The 15,275-nt window shown below is 41.7% G+C and overlaps 1 protein-coding gene across 1 annotated transcript in view; it reads left to right on the forward strand.

Moving 5' to 3' along the window:
* LOC146491614 (fibronectin type III domain-containing protein 5b-like) overlaps positions 1 to 14,565 on the forward strand; it is a 64,343-nt gene extending 49,778 nt beyond the window's left edge. The window contains exons 5-7 of the mRNA XM_085152242.1: positions 3,434 to 3,523; positions 3,732 to 3,898; positions 9,430 to 14,565. Of these exons, the coding sequence (XP_085008368.1) occupies positions 3,434 to 3,523; positions 3,732 to 3,898; positions 9,430 to 9,471 (299 nt within the window). The 3' untranslated portion in view covers positions 9,472 to 14,565. The remainder of the gene's footprint in view (positions 1 to 3,433; positions 3,524 to 3,731; positions 3,899 to 9,429) is intronic.
* Positions 14,566 to 15,275: the final 710 nt, after the last annotated feature.

Raw genomic sequence — 15,275 nt, forward strand, 5'->3', positions numbered from 1 at the left:
ATGTTATCCACATAAAAGTGAAAAGAAATATTGTATTTCTCAAAGATTCGGCCCAAGGGTAACAAGTACAAAGAGAACAGCATGGGACCCAGCACAGACCCCTGGGGGACACCAGACGTAACAGGGGCAATGGAGGAGGAGTAGGTACCCTTGGTGACAGAAAAGGACCTGTCTGAGAGATAGGATTTAAACCAGCTAAGGGCACTGCCCGTGATTCCCACCAGATGCTCAAGCCTCATTAAAAGGACGTTACCCTAACCCTAACCCTATGGCGTGGCTTAAACCCGGACTGAAAAATTTCCTCGATATTATTTGCATCCAAATAAGTTTGAAGTTAGGAGTGAACAATCTTCTCTAGGATTTTAGACAAAAACGGGAGTTTGGAAATGGGTCTAAAGTTAGCGAGATCATTCTGATCAAGGGAGGTCTTTTTGAGTATAGGTTGCACTACAGCATGTTTAAAAGCAGCCGGAACACAACCCGATAACAATGACAGGTTAATTAATGATAAAATACAGGGCTCGATAATGTTAAACCCATCTTTAATAATACGAGATGGAAGGATGTCATGAGCAGCATTTGAGTTGAGTGCATCTGGACCTTCAGTACTAGTGTACCCTTAAGAGTACTGTATAATCTGCACATTCTGACAGAAATCTGTAACTATCCTTTGAAGCACCTCTCCTCTCTAAAACAGCAATAAGGATAATTATTAGGCCATACGTAAATAACAAAATAACTTTATAACTTAAAGCAATATTGGGAAACGTAAAGTCCGAAACAAATCTTTTAATATTAACGGCCATCAGTCAAACAATACTGTTTGCTCTGGATCTAAACAGAGCGCGTTGTGTGTGACGTCTTCTTTTGCGCATGCAGGCCGCTTTGAGGGTTCACACTAGAGCGCGTTTGCTGTCGCATTTTATTTGTAGTGTGAAGAAGCAGACAAAAAAATCAGATTTGATCAAAAAATCGGAATTGAGCATTAAGACCTGCAGTGTGAACGTAGCCATAGACACTGTGAACGACCATCTTTGAACAGAGGGCGGGGCTTTACGACACCAACTGTCTGCTATCTAAAATTCAGTTTTGAGATCCCTTCCCAGACGCCTTAACGCCCACACACATCCTGGGCCTTCTGAACTCAGGAACTCACATGATAGGGTGGGGCTAGGTTTCACAATGAGCCCACACGAAACCCTGGCTGATTGTGAGCTACACCTATTTTCACACCTTGGCTCATGTGATTAGGTAGAGGATCATTAGGGAGTCCTTTGTCCCTCTCGGGGGGCATACTCCCACAGGGCTAAAATCTGGGACTCTCCACCATTTGACCTTAGAACTGAAGAAGCTTCTCGGTTGAGAGGTGAAACGTCTTCAAGCAACTTAAAGAAGTCCAGACACTTTTCTTTCCAAGCTCCTTAGACTATGTTGACCTGGATGACTGAGAACCTTCACAGACGTTGGCAATAATAATAAAATGATGTAGTTGTAATGTTGTACGAGTTATTCAGTATACAAAAGTCTTGAGCCACTCCTCATTTCTTTGTTTTACTTCAAAGGTCTCAGACTTATAGTTCTTTTGTATCTTTAGTTACTTTGTTATTAGCAACCTATCATAAAAACACACCATTTGTTTCAATTTCTTTGGTTGAATCTGTGAAAAATATCAAAGATAACACAGTTTGACAGACATAAAATTGTATTTTTGCACCAGCAAGGTGATTCACAAAGAGATATAGCTGAAAGTTTGCAATATCTCAGCATGGTGTGCACTGTGTCCTTAAAAAATTTGAGGAAACTGGATAAGTACAGCAGATGAACACTATCTAAAAGTCACGTTCTTAAGAAACAGGGGGAAAAAATCCAGCAAAGGCCTGACACTGTCAGGTGAGGCTTTATGCAGGCAGGAGTAGTGGTAAGGAGGACACAAAGTGCAGACTTTCAGAGATGGAACGTAAACTCAAACTTAGATTTATTGTAAAATAAAAACCAAAAACTAAACTGAAAATAACAAAACCAAACAGGCTGACAGGCAGAACACACAGCATGGTAAGACGGTAGATCATGACACACACAGGGCTTAAATACACAGAGGGCACAATCAAGGAATGGAAGGCAGGAGGGAAACACAGCTGGGACAAATCAGGGCTAACGAGACAAGGGAAGCAAAATCAGGGACTTTCAAAGTAAAACAGGAAACATAATACAGAGACGTGGACTTGACAAGGGGATAAAGCTGACAGAGGAGACCGAACAACTATAGAACACAGAGACATAAACCATAGGACAGAGAACTCTAACAAATAAACCAAAAGACTAGAAATGATCAAAAATGGCTAGATCAAAGTTCAACAATAATGAAAACTCAAAACTCTGGGTGAACGACCCAGGTCTCCTAACAGACACAGGACACGAGAAATGCATCTGGACCTTCAGCTGATCCAGCTACTGTTCATTGAAGCCTCACTGAAATGGTCTCAGTGAAAGCGTGGCTGTCAGGAAGCAATCATTAATGGAGGGAAACAGGGAGGAAAGGCTGACATCTTGGCGATCTTTGTCACAATTGTTGAATTATGAATTTTTGATCCATCATGTAATACCATCTGGAAACCATCTGATTAGCAGCAGCTTCATTTTTCACCGTGACAATGATCCCAAACACAATGCCAATGCAGTAAAATAATACCTGGATAGAAAAACACATAGTGGAACACTATCGGTCATGGATGTAGCCTCCCCAGAGCCTGGATCTCAACATTATCGAAGCAGTGTGGGATCATGCTGACAGAGAACGGAACAAAAGGCAGAAACAACCAAAGAAGAGCTTTGAATGTCCTTCAAGAAGCCTGGAGAACTATTCCTGCTGCCTAAGACTGTCCTGAAGAATAAAGATGGTCACATGAGTGACTCTCTAATGAGTTTGTACAACTCATTAGAGTTGTACAAACTCTGTTTTTGCCTCATATATTTGCACGTTTCAGTAAATCACATTTTCCTAGAAAGATATAAAGAAAGGATTGACTCAAGACTTTTGCATAGCACTGTAGTATAAGGGTGGAACAGTAGCAGTAAAAATAATACCTGTAAAGTAGCCATAGCAACTACAAACATCTGGGGAAAAAAATCCCATCAAGTACTGTGTTTACAAAGTGTGATAGCGTACATGTTACTCCTGTGTGCCTCAGAGCTCCACTGCGGTGGTCATTAAAAACACATCAGTGAGTCACACTGTTGCACTGACTCACATGTTCCGTTATTACCATGAAAACAACAGCAAATGTGGATCAATCCACTACTAAAAATAGTCCATATTAAATGTACTGTGAGCCTTTCAGATTTTTTGTTTTTTTTAATGGGATTTGCTGGTAGAAGATAGAACTGTAGTATATTCTGTTGAGTAGAGTTTGACCGGACTTGTCTTTGTCCTTAGATGAGCCAGCGATGGAGGGTCTGGGTATGACTCCACAACTGGAGACTGGAGAGCTGCTGATCATCACCACTGTGCTGTTGCTGTGGGCAGGTCAGCTTGCACCAACAGACACCATCCAATGGACACTCTAAGCATCTCTTCTGAATAATTTTCCTTTCTAGCTCCGTTAACCGCCTTAATGTATTCAATAAAATTCATGTGTTAATTTAATATGACCTGAATCTAGTGCTTGAGACCGCAAACTCATCAAGCGAGGGATGTTTTTGACTTCTTTTCTCTTTGCTTTCCACACCGCCAGCCGTCATCGCCCTTTTCTGCCGGCAGTACGACATCATCAAAGACAACGACTCCAACGGCACCAAGGAGAAAGCCAAGCGGCCGCTGGTCCGAGCCACTTCCTCCTACTACAATGCCTCAGCTGGCAGCTCGCCCATCTACCACAACGGAGCCGTCCGCAGCAGCAGGGTGACTCATTTACTAAAACTTCCTCCTCTTCCTCCCCTCTTCGTCTTGCTGCAGAACTCTATAATGCACGCTCGCTCCTGGCTGCCAGGAGTTTTTTGTTTCCTCTGTAGAGTCTTTGTAGTTGCATCAGAGATCTCCTAGCAACTAGAGCTACTGCCATCGCAGCTAAATATAAAACAGCCGGGCTGAAAACAGAGAGGAGCGCAAACGCTCATTCAGTTGTTGCTGAGCATCTCCTCAGTTAAAGTGAGCAGGCAGACGATTTGTTTTTGTTTTTGCACATGCGAGCAGCTTTAATTAGACACACCAGCTACAGGTGTCCTGATTGCAGCGCCCCCTAATGGCCACATTTCATTTATCACCCATTTCGTCATCTGCAAGATTACTGGTGCAGAGAATAACATCAGATAGAAGAAGATTTCTTCACTTGCGGTGTTGAGTAGAGAAAGCGAGGCTGCACGTTAATAGAATAAGGAACTATCCAGCAGCCTGAATCCGGTGCTGTGAAAAAGTAACTGCCCCCTTTATTAAATCATGTTTTAAGTCGTGACATTTATCAGTCTGGAAAGGGTTAAAAAGTCATTTCTGAGTCTTTGGGACTCCAGTGAACCACAGTGACAGTCATTATCCACACATGCAGGAAACTTGGAACAGCGGTGAAGCTTCACAGGAGTGACCGACCAACCAAAATTACTCCAACAGCTTCGATGTCTCATCCAGGAGGTCACAAAAGAAAAACAACAACATTGAAAGAACTGCATGACTCACTTGTGTCAGTTAAGGTCAGAGTTCATGATTCAACAATAAGACAGAGACTGGGCAAAAATGGAGAAAACCACCGCTGACCAAAAAGATCACAAAGGCTCGTCTCACATTTACCAAAAACTTCTTGATGATCCCAAGAAAATATTCTGTGGACTGACGAGACAAAAACTGAACTTTCTGGAACGTTTAAGTCCCGTTACATCTGACATAAAACTAACAGCATTTCATAAAAAGAACATCACAGCAACAGTCAAACATGGTGGTGGTAGTGTGATGGGGCTGCTTTGCTGCTTCAGGACGACTTGCTGTAACTGATAGAACCATGAATTCTGCTCTCTACCAGATAATCGTGAAGGAGAATGTCCAACCATCAGTTCAAGACCTGAAGCTCAAGAGCACTTGGGTTATGCATCAGGACAATGATCAGAGACACACCAGCAGAAATAAACAAAATGTTTTTGGAGTGAAGTCAAACTCTGGATTTAAATTAGATTGCAATGCTTAGCACTGACCTTAAACAGGCCGTTCATGCTGGAAACCCTCCAATGTGTCTGAATTAAAACAATTCTGCAAAGAAGAGTGGGACAAAATTCCTCCACAGCGATGTGAAAGACTCATTGCCAGCGGATTTTCGTGAAGCAGACGCTCTCGTGACTCATTTAACTGCAAAATGGTCTTGGTGCTCAGCAGCCTTGCTTTTACAAGGGGGAGTATTAGTTAAGTTGAGTCTCATGTTGCACAGAGATTCATGCTCATTTGGTGCAGACTGACTCAGATTGATTGCATGCTGGAAATCTGTGTTTCTGAATTTGCGTTTAGGATCATTTGCAAACTTTTGCCAAGTTGTCTCAGAGTGATTGCAGTCTGTTTCAAGACAGGTTGCCTCCCTCCAGGCAATCAAAAGTGGTCACGCTTTTGGTGTCGCAACTACTTGCAGCACTCGATCATGAAAAAATGCAGTGCAATCACCAGTTTTTCTAGTTTTCTAGTTCAATTTTCTGGTCGCAAAGAGGTTGACATGCTGTTTTTACTTTAGTGTGACGGAGACAGTCAGTTTGGTTTGGGAAAGGTTCACAGCTTGGATTAAAATACGGCCCTTCACAAAATGAACCATGGTCAGCCAGTGCATTTAGATGTAATGCCACTGAGTCCTTTAAAAGCTTCTATGTGACATGGTGAGTTTGAAGTGAGAGACAGCCTGTGTGACTCCAAATCATAAATGTGGAGTTTACAGATTTCTGTCCTCTGCTGCGCTCTGTTTTAAAATCTTTTCCTTTAATCCATTAGCCTGTCTATATGTATAAAAGAGTGTTTGTGGAGAGAACGTCCCGGAACATTTTGGCAGGGCATCTGTCTGTCGGAAGTTAATTCACACTTCCCGTTCTAATTGGTCTCTCCCGTTGCAAGAACCTGTGACTTCACTGCTCGCAATGTATGGGTCAATTGACCGCCCACCGCGCGCAGCTCGCACTGTTTATTCATACAGGACGGCTTCCAGTGGTGTCAAAATGAGAGAAAGGCAGCGTTACTTTGAGCGTTTACGGAGCTGAAACTGCACTGGCTGGATTTAATGGTTAATTTAATTATAAAAACACCACTCTTATCTTAATTTAGTCTTTTCTTATTGGCATTTCTGCAGCTTTTAAGTGTCCTTACAGTTTATTAGCTACTTCTCGTGAGTTTAATCCTTTAAAAAAATAATTCATTTAGGGCTATGTCTACTTTCCTGGGGATATATGTGCACACACAGATTTCTGCAGAGATTTAAATACCAAAGCCTAATGATGGATTAAAAATAAAAGCATCCTACTTTAAATAGGATAGTCTTTAAATGAAAAGCTCCTGGGAGCAGTTAGTTCTCTGCTCACCCTCGCGCGTTGATTGGCAAGTAGTCACACATTGGAGTCACACAAACCACCTGCAACTCAACACCCCAAAGACTAAGGAACTGGTTGTGGACTTTGGGAGGTCCAGAGCAGGTCCACTGCCGGTTCAGATAGAGGGGGAGGAGGTGGAGGTGGTCAACAAGTACAAGTACCTCGGGCTGTGGGTGGACAACAAACTGGACTGGTCATGCAACACAGAGCACCTGTACAAAAAAGCCCAAAGCCGACTGCACTTCCTCAGGAGGCTGAGGTCTTTTAACATCTGCAGGAAGCTCCTGAGGATGTTTTACCAGTCAGTGGTTGCTGGAGTACTTTTCTATGCTGTGGTGTGCTGGGGGAGCAGCACAGTAAAGAAGGACTCATCCAGGCTGGAGAAACTGATCAGGAAGGCTAGCTCTGTGGTCGGCATGAAGCTGGACACTCTGGTCACAGTGGCAGAGAAAAGGACACTAAAGAAACTGCTGGACATTATGGACAATGCTGGGTATCCTCTGCACACGGCCATAAACAACCAGAAGAGTCTGTTTAGTGACAGGTTGCTTCTCCCAAAGACAAGAACCAACAGACTTAAAAACTCCTTTGTCCCACACGCCATCAGACTGTTTAACTCCTCTCTGGAGGGGAGAGGGAGGGGAAACAGGAGGACAAAAGAGGGGGGAACAACCAAGCTGTAGTGCCTCTTCACTTCACTGTGCAATTACCTTTTGTGCAATACTTTTTGTTAATAGTCAACGGTGCAATAGACCTCAATACTTGAAATGTGCAATTCACTTGTATTTTTATTTTTATATATATATATATATATATATTAGGGGTGCAACGATACACAAAATTCACGGTTCGGTTCGGTTCGATACTTTGGTGTCACGGTTCGATATTTTTTCGATACAAAAAAAAATGTTCATGCCTTTTTATTAATTTGTCATTTATTAAATTTTCACGGCACATTCTGCACCACATCTCTGTGCGTTCATCATTTGTTTGAAGCCAGCTCACCTCCTGCAACCACTTTTCAGAGAATACGCGCTTCTTTTGTGGTTCGGACTCCTTCTGACATTTCTTTGGAGGTGGAGGAACATCACAGTAACTGCTTAAAGGAGCTTCTTCGACATCTTTAAGAGTTCTAAACAAATGTCTGTCCTCCTGAAAATCTTATGTACGCAAACACGCGTTGCAACTTCTTATCTTGTGCGGGTTTTTATTTTGACAGCGAATGCGCACCTGCGGACCACTTATGTGCAGCCCTGGTTATTTAGCTCGTCATATTGCAGCCACAGAAATTCTTTTGTCCATGAAACCATAAAGCTGCACTTTCTTTTTTCCTTATAGTCTGATTTGTCATAACCTTTCCGTTTTGTGGTAAGCTTTTCTTTGGCTGTCACTTCTTCACGCTGACCTGTCTTATTTGGCTCAGCAGAACTAAAATATATATCCTGCTGCTTTTACACACGCACTAACATAACGCTCAGCGATTCTCTGCGCGATCAACCTCTCACATGTTTAAGCTGCGGGAGATTTCACTTGTCATGTTTGCATAGTAAGCTAACGACTGATAAGACGATGTCAGAGGAATTGGTGCGCAAATTATCATCACTCACCAATCAGTACTGTCGCTCTCTATACACAGTTCACGCGATTGCAAAGTGAAAGCAAAAAACAAGCGCAAATTCAAACGCGATTTCAGTATGTCACATATTGACAGTGGCCGATGCCAATGACATAATTACCCAGCTACATTTCCAAAAGAATGCAAAAGCATTGACATATATTTTTCCTTCCTAGGATAGGCCGACGGGCAGGGCAGAGATAGATTTTGGTAGCCCGACTGGAAAAAAGCCCCGTCGGGCTAGCGATTTTGCGAGCCCTGTATCTGATTGAGGAATCACTCATCTTTGGAAAAGAGAGTTTATTATGGAGAAATGTCTCTTTCCAAAATAAAAGCTATACTATACGCTTCTTCTGGGCTATATTCTCAGCAGCATATTAAACATATCAGGTCCCCATAAGGAGAATCGTGTGCTAACGGCTGTCTAAATGACTCGGGTAAAGTTTGTAGCATGCTGCTTGTTGTTTTTCTCTGCTTCCACTTGTCTTTGCACTAGGATGATGTCGGAGTAAATGTGCAGTCATATTGGTTGTGTTCCCACTAGTGCTGTCAGCGTAAATCTGAAATGACATTAACGTCACAACACGGCAAATCTCCGTTAACGAGCTACCGCGGATCACCTCATGAGTGGGGCTGGAAGACGTCAACACATTAACGAGCTAACTGCGCTAACACACTAGTTCCCACCAATTGAGCATTGCTGGCACATCCAACATACTGTTTTACTTTTGTCCATGACAGGCTTACCTTCAGGGTCATACATCACATGAAAACCAAAATAGTTCCAAACGCCAGATCTGAATGAGGGTGGGGGAGGTTCAATTTGCCATGTTGCAACTAGCCTAGCTTCTGTCTCGCTAGCTTGCCCTGCGCTCAGTGAATCTGTGTTCGACTACTCCGCCTAGGCTGCACTGTCGAGCGCAGATCCACTGAGCGCTCAACACAGACAGCATCATCAGAAGGAAAGTTGATAAAATAAATTAAAAATGTTGTATCGTTCGATACATATGCGTACCGAACCGAAAGCACTGTATCGAACGGTTCGATATCGATACGAGTATCGTTGCACCCCTAATATATATATATAATATTCTGTAACTCTGTAACTTCTGTCGGTGCTGTGCTTTTTTGGAAACCGAATTTCCCAGAGGAACCCACCGAGGGATTAATAAAGTTTTATCTTATCTTTATCTTATCTTAAGTAAATCTCTGACATGCATGACATGCTGTGGTCTGTGATTCATGTGTCTCACGGTGTGCTCCTTCTCTTTCAGCTGCACAGGGCCTCCTCCTCCATCAGCATCATCAGGGTCTAAGATGTGGGTGCCGGATCGGAGCCTCTTGGACAAGCGAGGAGGATTTACAAACTCAGAGTCCAATCTATTGTAAAATATGGGCAGAGTAAGGAACCACTCCATGCAAATCAGACTGAAATGAGAGCGAGGAGCCATGCTGCGGAGACCGTGGACGGCTGCTGCTCTCTAGTGGCCAGAGACTTGGGGGGGCTCAGAAACAGCTGGAAGGAAGCTGGACTCATCTGAAGTGCGGCCAAACTAATCTCCCGTTTTCTTCTCTCTGATGTCAAAGACTGAAGTGTGAATATTTGCAGCATGTCGGCCCGACCGTGTGCCAAGTCCCACTCGCCTCAGACTCATTCATTTTCAGCAGACGTTCTTTCATCTCGCTGAGGTGTTCAGCTCATCCCTTTTTCTTTTTATCCGCTGTAGAACCACACGTTTGAAATCCTGTCTAATGGTTATTTAATGGGATTTATTCACTTTACTTTCATGTTCAGTAGTTTAGCATCGCGATTCAAATCTGTACATAGGTTGAAGGTGATTGTAAAGGTAACTCACAGAAGCATTTGAATGTAGAAGGTGGTAGTGGGGAATTTACATTGTAAAACAATTCATAATTAGTTTAATTAAATCATTGAAATTGTGTGATCGCCTTTTAAATTAAGTTTAAGCTTTTTGTTTCTAAAAGCAGAAATGATGTGAACAACCCTCAAGATATATCACCTGAAGTTTCCAGCAGCTTCCCTTGTTGTTTCGGATTTTGTTAAAAGGTTTTATTTCTATCTGAGCCACTTAAAAGTACAGCGCTAAACCTTGTCTGTCCCTCAAAAACACCTATTTTTACAGCTTAACTTACACTCAATGGCCACTTCATTATGCTTGTCTGATAAACAGCTCATTAAGCATTCAAATTTCTAATTAGCCAATCAAGTGGAAGCAACTCAGGGCATGTAGACATGGTCAAAATGACTTACTGAACATAAGCTCACCAAAGCTGGACAATAGAAGATTTGAAAAATGTTGCCTGGTCTGATGATTCTCAATTTCTGCTACAACGTTCAGATGGTTGAGTCAAAATTTGGTGTAACAACATGAAAGCATGGATCCATTCTGTCTTGTACTAACCGTTCAGGCTGCTGGTGGTGTCATGATGTGGGGGATATTTTCTTGGTACACTTTGGGCCCCTTAGTACCAACTGAGCATAATTTAAACACCACAGCATTGTTACTGACCATGTCCATCCCTTTATGACCACAGTGTACCATCTTCTGATAACACGCCATGTCACAAAGCTTAGATCATCTCAATCTAGTTTCTTGAACATGACAATGAGTTCTCTGTACTCAAATGGCCTCCACAGTCACCAGATCTCTATCCCATTGAGAACATTTGGAATGTGGTTGAACAGCAAATTCTAATCATGAAAGGCCAAACCAGTGTACCTAATAAAGTGTCTGGTAAATCACAACATTAACAACATGAACTAGGTAGAAAACCATTTGCAGTTGTGTTTGCCAACAGAAAACAAAATGTGAAGCAATTAGAGGTACTCTCCGAACACCAGACATCCCTGGACGTTGTCCTCTGGGCACTTTTAGAAAGACGTTTCTTTATGTCTAAATTTGTTTAAAAAATGTAAGTTTACTAAACATCTACAACACAACCAGCTGTTGTAGCCGTTTGTTCTCCTGCTGCAGAACTGTTCAGTTTTTAGTGAAACTCGCACACTGAAATGACCTGATCCTTGTTCCCAGTGGATCTGAATTCTTATTGGTTAGTGCAATACAGCCAACCAATGACAACCTCATAAGAGTAAGCCATATTTTGGGATGGATGACGTATTCTCAGTATACTGGTTGCAGTATATTGAGTTTAAAGCCTATAATATATGTGGATAGATGACATCTCCTTGCCATTATGCACAATATGGACACTTGGTGAATTTTCTCGTGCCAAAAGCCAAACTTTCTGTCTTTGGAAAGGTCCTCTGAAAAAGCTTTTAGGCCAGGGTACATAATCAAACTGCATCAAATGCTATTATCTGCAAGGCCATTATTTTCTGTCATGGGTTCATCAAGCAGGAAATTAACATGAAATGTTGTCAGTGTGAGCCTGCTGGTGCATTAGGATGATTAGCAGATCACCAGCTAATCAATAGGCACCGTTTGCAGGAGTGCAGATGTTAACATCAATAAGGTTTTGCATCAGTGCACACAAACACGTGACACTTTTGCTGCTCAAACAGAAAAATCCTTTTGATGGAGCTAAGACTGAGTTTGAAGCTTTTATCTGCCAGGTTTTATAAATGGACTTAAAGAAATATCAATTTTGATAACTGCTGTATGCAGATTGGACACAAGGTGGCGTCTGAACTCCATCACATACAGTTTTTTGTTCTGCAAGCTGCAGCAATATTTGTGCATCTGCATCTCTGTCCGTGCAGGTAAAGCATCTAAGACGAGCTCATAGATTTAAAATGAGCTTTTTTTTCTTTGTTTGTTTTAATGCTATTATTGTACTGGATTGCTCTTGATGCTTAAAAAAACTTAAAAACATGGAGAATCTGAGAAAGTTTTTTTCTCTAAGATTTCAGTGACTTCAGTGATTATAAATCTTAAAACATCTATTTTTCAAAGCAAAAAGAATTTAGCTTAATACTATCCTCTTTTCAGAGGATTATTCATCCCATTCTTCACACGTTAGCGGATGAACAACACCATCAGAACCTGGCCTGCAGTTAACAAGAGGCAAGGTCTGCATATCATTCAGAAGAAAGCGTATATTTCTGCTTCATTTGAATAAAGGGAAATGTCACTAATTCACCTCACACAGAGCGTGATTTGCAGCTGTAAGGCTTTCCAGGTCAGAGGTCACAGGAAGGAAGGGCTTCCACCTCAGGCACGTGTCGACCTTCTGAGTTAAAAGTGAAATATGTTCCTGAAATGTTTTGTCCTCTCCTCCTAAAAACAAAAAGACAGAGGAGTGGAGGAATCCTCAGCGACTGCGGAGGTAAAGGGCAGGTCGCCTTCACCAACAGTCTGAAATATCACGGCTTGCCCGGGGCTCGTCATCCTCTTTGATGCTCTGAGGGAGTCTGCGACAAGTCTGTGGTAATACTGAGGCAGAGGAGCGAGGGATCAGGATCGATCAAGCGCTGCTGACTGAATCATTGACTGTGGATAAATCCTCTTCTTTAATGTTGTACTGACTCTCCCATCACATTTCCTCTTTAAAAGGGAAAAAAAACATCCACTTTCCTGCAGGTGCCAGGGATTCATTCTCAGTTAATGAGATTTTAATCTGACATACATAACAGCACCCTCCACACTGACATTTAAAGAAGTCATTAAGGTTTGCCTTAGGTGTTTGAATGTTCTCTACAGTACGCTCGACCCACACACATCCTGGCCAGATATGTATTTTTTAAATTATTTTATTCCATCCAATTAAAATTCGGTAAGGGACCCTCACATGTTTCTCAAGCTGAAGTGAAATTAAAGATCAAATTAACAATCTGTCACGCCACCAGTCAGATGATCATATAAATAGGCTAAAATATTCCCAAACCAGCACACATTAGCTTGCTCAATGGATACACAAGATACACTGTGTAGAGACTGCACAGTACCCATTGTACATGCTTATACGCTTAATTGTAATGTGCAATTTTACACATGTATTTCTTCCAATTAAAGAGTTGTGCTGCCACATTTCTTTCGTTTACTCCAACATTTCTTTATCATGTAGAAAACACTGAGATGTGTTGTGGAAATTGCTCTTTTTCCCTCATATTAAGGGTGACCTCAAGGATTAAATGTGTTGTTAAACTTCTTTATACTGACAGAAATAGGACTTTTACTGGTCTGAGTTTGAGAGGATGAAACCCACAAACATCCAAACTCCAAGTTTCTATAAGGTCTATAAGACCAGAATCTAACACAGCTTGATACTGAGGCATTTCTTTAACTGCTAGATTCATTTATACAATTACTTCAAATTAGTTTCTTCCAGCTCTTCAGGCTTCATGATGTGTTTTGCCTAAAACTCATTGACACACAGAAGAATTAAAACCCACGAGCTCCAGAGCAGGGCCTTACCCGGCAGAGCCATCTCAGCAAACTGTCAGACATACTTTTGAAGAAGTCTTCAATTTGTATTTATTTATTTTGCCTTAATATTTATCAAATCTCTATATTTTTTTCACCGTCAGAGACATTTAGTAAAGAAAATAAAGTCGACCAATGTTCTACCGGTCAAAATATTTAGTCCTGAACCTCTGGAAGAGGCACCCAACCTCTTGAGGAAAGAGTTAAAACTCTTAAATGTCCAGCAACAGGAAGTGTTACTGGATTGAAACCACAACTCTCCTGGGAGTCTTATAACATTTTGACCTTGCATGCCTCCATGAAAGCCTTGCAGAACTCTAACAAAATATGTCTAAAATGACAGTGAAGCATCCAGTCTCTCAAAGAGAAAGAGCTGTTTCAGTGTTGAATCTCCCAACACATTTGGTCAGCCCACTCAAAATCATTCAGAGCCAGGGACATTCAGCTGAATGACTCACTGTGCCGAGTCCAACGTGAAAGGAGGCATTGTTGCCAGGGAGAAACACATCATGGACACAGTCTGAGGAAGGCAAAAGATTAGGAAACTCTTCATAAAGACACTGCTCAATTTTCACTTGCGTAGGAGGAATCAGAAGTAGCCAGCATCACTAAACTGCAGTGCACATTCCTCTCATTGAGATATTTGGTCATGCCAATGGTGGCTCTTTGAAACAAAAAAGCCTTGTTTGAGAAGAAGGGATTTTTTTTCTTTATTGATGTTAATGTTCCTCTTCTCCTTTCGGATTCAGTATGATTGTGGAGTTGAGATTCTCGGCTGACTGGCAGGTATCCATTGAAACGCAGCTAAAAGAACTTCCCGTCTGCACGCTGAGAGGCACAAAGCCTGCCAATGACCCAGGTAAATGTCAGGACACCTTTTGTTCAATGGGAGAAGGTTCAAGAGTGGCCCCCGAAAGGTCTGGACCATTATTTCCCCCATTAAATGAAGGTTTTTCACTTTCGGACCCCCCTAAAAGTCACCAAGAGCGCCCTGGAGAATCAATCAGCGACTGCAGGTAGTCATTTTAGTGCATCCGCATTTCAAAAACCACCTCAGGTTTAACGACTTCCACTTGCAATCAGCTGTACATCAAAAAAAATGTTAAATAGCAATATATTAAATTAGTCAGACCTGCCCTCTCATATCAATAATTGAACATTTCCTTCTTCACAAGTGGTCGATGTGATTAATTTCTCCAGCCATCAGTTAATTATCTCCTTACTTACCATAATTATTAACACCCTGGCGGGTCATTGTGGGGCCCTCTGGTCCCGGTGCACTCTAATTAAAACTCATCAAAAGGGCATTATTTTGAAACTTGTTTGTGCAAACTGGGCGAATAGCTGATAATTCCCACTTAGAATTTACTGACACTGGCACTCGAGCTCATGGGACTGAATAGATGCTAACACTGCAACCATATGCATGATGAGGCCGGATTATGGCAAATGTGATTAAAATTAACCCCGAAAAGCCTGTCAAGCACACGCATGATGTCATAACATCTAATATCAAGCTTTAAAAATGTGAAACATCCACTTTATATCCTCATTTAATAAATTACAGAAAGAAAATATCAGTTTACTTGCTGGAACCTACAGCAAAGACAAACTATTGTTTTGTTTTTAAGTTTTATTTACTAGAGGGAAACTAGTAAAATAAATAGAAATAAAATCAAGTAATTGAAAAACACATACAGTAAATGAGACTTAAT

Source organism: Neolamprologus multifasciatus, chromosome 23 (assembly GCF_963576455.1).
Source record: "Neolamprologus multifasciatus chromosome 23, fNeoMul1.2, whole genome shotgun sequence".
In the NCBI taxonomy this organism is placed as follows: domain Eukaryota; kingdom Metazoa; phylum Chordata; class Actinopteri; order Cichliformes; family Cichlidae; genus Neolamprologus; species Neolamprologus multifasciatus.